This window comes from Phascolarctos cinereus, unplaced genomic scaffold (assembly GCF_003287225.1).
Source record: "Phascolarctos cinereus isolate Bilbo 61053 unplaced genomic scaffold, phaCin_HiC Scaffold_726;HRSCAF=1367, whole genome shotgun sequence".
NCBI lineage: Eukaryota > Metazoa > Chordata > Mammalia > Diprotodontia > Phascolarctidae > Phascolarctos > Phascolarctos cinereus.
Window position 1 is genome coordinate 404,867,449 of NW_027556098.1, and position 4,223 is coordinate 404,871,671.

Genomic DNA, 4,223 nt, shown 5'->3' on the forward strand with positions numbered 1-4,223 from the left:
GCCTTGGAAGAGGCGCAGGATGGTCAGTTTCGGGAGAGTGTCCGGCGGTCAGAGCCCAGCGGGCTTGTTGGGAGGGGGGAGTCACAACCCTGAGGCGGGGGTGGAGGCGGGAGGGGCAGGTTTAAGAAAGAGGGGCGGCCTGCGGCCGGGGAGGGGCTCTAGGGTGGGGCGGCGGCGCTTTGGAGGGGTCCTCTCCCCTCCCCCTCCGCCTTCCCCTCCCCTCTCCGATCCTCTCCTCCCTCTTCCTCAGCCTGCCCGGATTGGGGTGGGGGAGGCAGAAGAAAAAGAGTGAGGGTCCTCCTGCCATCCGGGTAGCCTTCCTGGAGGAGGTGGCCATGTGGCCATGTGCCCCCCCCCCAAGGAAAGCCAGGGGATCAGCATGGGAAAAGATCTTGGAGATGTGGGCTGGGGCAGGCACGAAGTTTGGACCCCGCCGTCCTGATTTGGGGCTGGGGGAGGGGTAGAGGGGAGTACCCAGGCAGCGCCCCCCCACCCAGCCTGGACCAAAGGGGCCTGGGAAGGGTAGGAGGGAAGATCGTCTTCATTAGTGTTAGCCATGGGGAGCCGGACAGATTTAGTCGTATCCTATGAGAATAATCTTAATACTAGTAATAATAATAGCTAACATTTATGTAGCACCTGCTGTGTGCCGGCACTGTGCTAAAGCGCTTTACCGTCATTATCAGAGGCCTGCTGAGATAAGTGACTCAGCAAGGGAGTGTCTGAGGCTGGATTTGAACTCAAGTCTGTACGCCTGACCCTCGATGAGAATGGGTTGGAGGGACTGGGGATGTTTCACTTGCGTAGAAGCCTGCGGGGAGACTTGAGACCATCTGAGTCTCATTCTGCCTGCCTCTAGAGCCCAGAGCCATGGGTAGGAGCTGAGAAAGGGCAGATGGAGGCTGACCCCGGGGAATGAGCCCATGAGGGTCCTGGAGATTTCAGGTAGAGGCTGAATCAGCCCCTAGGCAGGGAGTGGGTTGAACTAAGGCCGGGTCCCTTCCCACTCTAAAATTCTGTTATTTGTCCAGAGGCTGCTCCATTGCCACAGGGAGACTTATCCTGGCAGCCTCCTCTGGGGAGGTGCCAGCTCCTAACCTTTGGGGTCATCTAGCCTGACTCCTCCCCTCACAGAGGCTGTAAGACGTTAACTGACTCAGGTACAAGGTCTTATAGGAAATAAGTGTTGGGCAGCATTTGAACCCAGGCCCTCTAGCCCCACCTGCATCCTTCTGTGATCTTTTTCTTGAAGGAAGCATTCTTGGTCAGTCATGAGCTGCCTCAGTAGCACCTGGTACCTCCCCAGAGCTCCTAGAGTTTGTGGATAGAATGAGATCATGTCAGTAAAGCACTGGAAGGGGCAGTATAAATGGAGGCTGTTATCGTTACCCGGGTTTGTATTGTATTCCCCTAGCGATCTTTGTGATTAGGGTCTTACGTAGCTAGCCCCCACTAGATAACTGCTCTGTGCAGTTACCCCAGGTTTGGTGAATGAATAAAACCTTGTTTTACAGCCCTCCTGAGCCTTGCCCTAGGAGAACAGACCCAAATACCATGTTTCTGGCTCGAGTGACCTCTCAGCTGACTAGGGCCTTGCCCTGGGCAGGTAAGAGCCTGTTTTATGGGTGGGTGCAGGCTGCCCCTGGACTGGCTCAGGGAATGGTATTGTAGGTGATGCCCCTCACTGGCTGATGGGAGACCCTCTGGTCAGCTTAGATGATCCGGGGTGGAGGGAGGCAGGAGAAGGCTGCTGTTTCCTGTTAGATGTTGCACTGGGTTGGCCTCGGGGGCCATCTCTGTGGAAGGCTTCACTCTGCATTGTGTGCTCAAGGAAGATCAGCTTTTGGGAGGGCAGATAGTGTGCCAGCCCAGTGTTAGCTCTCCTTTCCAGCCTCAGCCTCTGGGGCGCCAGCAGCGGGCAGACTCCCTAGACAGGCGCTCTGTACAATGTACCCCTGGCCGGGTAGATGCTGAGCCCGCGGAGGCCTTTGGAAGGTAGCCCTTGATCCCCTGGTTGCTGCTCAGGCCTTGCCTTCCGTCGCCATCAGGCTCTCCTTCCTTGCAGGCCGATGTGTGTTGAGGCCCGGCCCTCCGGTGCCCCCTCCGGTCTGTATGGCCAAGCATTGTTGGTACAGCACCTGGCCAGCGGGCAGGAATGGGCCGGCCTCCCAGCCCCAGGCCCAGAGAGATCCAGAGCTGGAGGAGATGCTGGTCCCCAGGAAGCTGTCCATCAGCCCCCTGGAGAGCTGGCTCACCGTTCAATACTTGCTCCCCAAGCCGGAGGTCACCATCCCTGGTCCCAGGCCTGGAACAGGGAGCCTGGCCTTGCTCTATGACTGTCCCCCAAGTGAGGCCCAGGATGGGGAGGAGCTGGGGGAAGGAGGCTCCCGGGGGGCCCCTGCAGTGCACTGCAAGAACATGCTGAAGATCCGCCGCCGAAAGATGAACCACCACAAATACCGCAAGCTGGTGAAGAGGACCCGCTTCTTGCGGCGGAAGGTCCTAGATGGGAGGAAGAAGCGGAAGCAGGTGAGCCCTGGAAGCCCTTCCTTTGCCTCATCCTCTGCAGGACTGAATTGTGCCTGGGGCTGCAGTGGAAAGAGCCTGGTGTGTAGTGGCCCCAGGGTGGCCTCGGCCAAGGGGGTGGGCCTTACTTTCCCTGTCTGTGAAACAGGTTTTGGATTGGGTGATCTCTGGTGCCCTTTAGAGCCCCGCCATTCAGCTATCCCTTTCTGCCTCGATTACCCCGGCTGCCTCTCCTTGCAGTGTCCCTGGAGGTTGGGCCTTCCCGTTCCTGGACCAGTGTCCCCTCCAAGGGAGCCTGTCGGCAGCTACCTGCTGGTTTTGTCTGTGACGCGCCTCCTCTGGGGTTTCGGGGCGGCAGGACGTTTTGCGGGGTTTGGCAGGGACGTGCTGCAGCTCTGCCCTCACTCGCCCTTCTCTCCTCTTGCTCCCCTCACAGATCAGGTTTGAGAAGGACCTGAAGCGAGTGTGGAAGAAAGCAGGCTTGAAGCAGGCCCCTGAGGGCTGGCAGCCTCCCAAGATCTATGTGAAGAGCACATGAGCCCCTCCCGACTGTGTCTGCTGCATCGTTTTAATAAATGTTATAGAAACAGCATCCATGCCTCCCCCCAGTGCCTTCGTCCTTCCTTCCTGGGGCAGCGAGGGGAGGCAGGCTTCCGGGAGGTGGGTGGGCCAGGGACTGTGAGGAGACCCCAGGATTCTGGGTCACGGGGCTCAGTGGTCGGCCCCTGCTATGTACCTGGAGGGTGGGAGGGGCAGCCCTTCCCCAGCTGCCCCTCGCTGAGGACTGGCAGGGGTCTTAGGGAGGAGGGCATGGAGTGGTTGCAGCAGTGGGGTGACAGCCACTCACACTTTGTCCTCCTGCCTCCCGTGACAGAGGTAGTGCAAGGATTGGGGCGGGGTGGTGAGGTTTGGTTCAGTCCTGTCCTGTGAGAACTCCAGGCATGGAAGTGCTCTTTGGAGTGTAGATTGCCTTCCCCCCCAATAAGAAGGCAAGAAATACAGTCCCCATTATGCATGCTCACACATACGCACGCACGTGCACACACAGACACACACACTCTTGCCAAACATATTTCCACAGGGAACTTAAAAGTCTCAGAGCGTTTTCTGGGTCACTAAGAGGGGCCTTTTGAGGTTGTGCCACTACCCCATACATAAGGATCCCTGAGGACTGCGCAGTGGCTTAGTTTTAAAATCTAATACCTATGTTTTATTGCATTTTTGCTTATTTTGCTAACTATTTCCCATTTTCATTTGAATCTGGATCAGCCCCACATGCAGCCCGTGGGTCACATGTTTGACAACTCTGATCTCCAGCCTCATCATGTCATGGTGAGCTAGGACCCTTACTCATACAATCAGAGGATTGGAGAGCTGAAAGGGGTGTCTGCAGCTCTAGGTCCAGTCTGTACCCAAGGGAATCTTCACTGTGACCTGCCTGTCAAATGGGCCTCCTGTCTTCTTGACCTTCAGGGAGGACATCCCAAGGCCACCTGCTTGGCTTTTTTGGACACTCGTTCAAAATTAGGAGCTTTTTTTCCTTACATCAAATTTAAATTTCCCTCCTATCTCCTGAGTCTTTTCCAAGCTAAACTTCATTTCCTTCAGCTAAAGCTCCTATGACATCAACACCAGGTCCTTCGTGGTCCTCCAGACACTCGGGCTCGCTGGTGCCCTTAAATTCTCTTCCAATAATT

General features: G+C 56.7%; 1 protein-coding gene across 3 annotated transcripts; it reads left to right on the top strand.

The window, feature by feature from the left end:
- AURKAIP1 (aurora kinase A interacting protein 1) lies at positions 1 to 3,118 on the top strand. 3 transcript variants are annotated; one of them, XM_020976329.2, is made up of 4 exons: positions 1 to 47; positions 1,515 to 1,606; positions 2,066 to 2,529; positions 2,963 to 3,118. In XM_020976329.2, the coding sequence occupies exons 2-4, from the start codon at positions 1,555 to 1,557 to the stop codon at positions 3,062 to 3,064; spliced, it is 618 nt and encodes a 205-aa protein (XP_020831988.1). In that variant the 5' UTR covers positions 1 to 47; positions 1,515 to 1,554; the 3' UTR covers positions 3,065 to 3,118. The 3 variants fall into 3 exon arrangements, with proteins under 3 accessions (XP_020831988.1, XP_020831982.1, XP_020831977.2); XM_020976323.2 differs by lacking the exon at positions 1 to 47 and adding an exon at positions 844 to 945; XM_020976318.2 differs by lacking the exon at positions 1 to 47 and having other exon boundaries at positions 1,492 to 1,606.
- Positions 3,119 to 4,223: the final 1,105 nt, after the last annotated feature.

What these genes read in the sequence shown, in the direction of transcription:
- AURKAIP1 (XM_020976318.2), top strand. Translation starts at nt 1,492, where the DNA reads ATGAATAAAACCTTGTTTTACAGCCCTCCTGAGCCTTGCCCTAGGAGA. An exon ending in TAGGGCCTTGCCCTGGGCAG is followed by an intron (nt 1,607 to 2,065) that starts GTAAGAGCCTGT and finishes CCTTCCTTGCAG; the next exon opens with GCCGATGTGTGTTGAGGCCC. An exon ending in GGAGGAAGAAGCGGAAGCAG is followed by an intron (nt 2,530 to 2,962) that starts GTGAGCCCTGGA and finishes CTCCCCTCACAG; the next exon opens with ATCAGGTTTGAGAAGGACCT.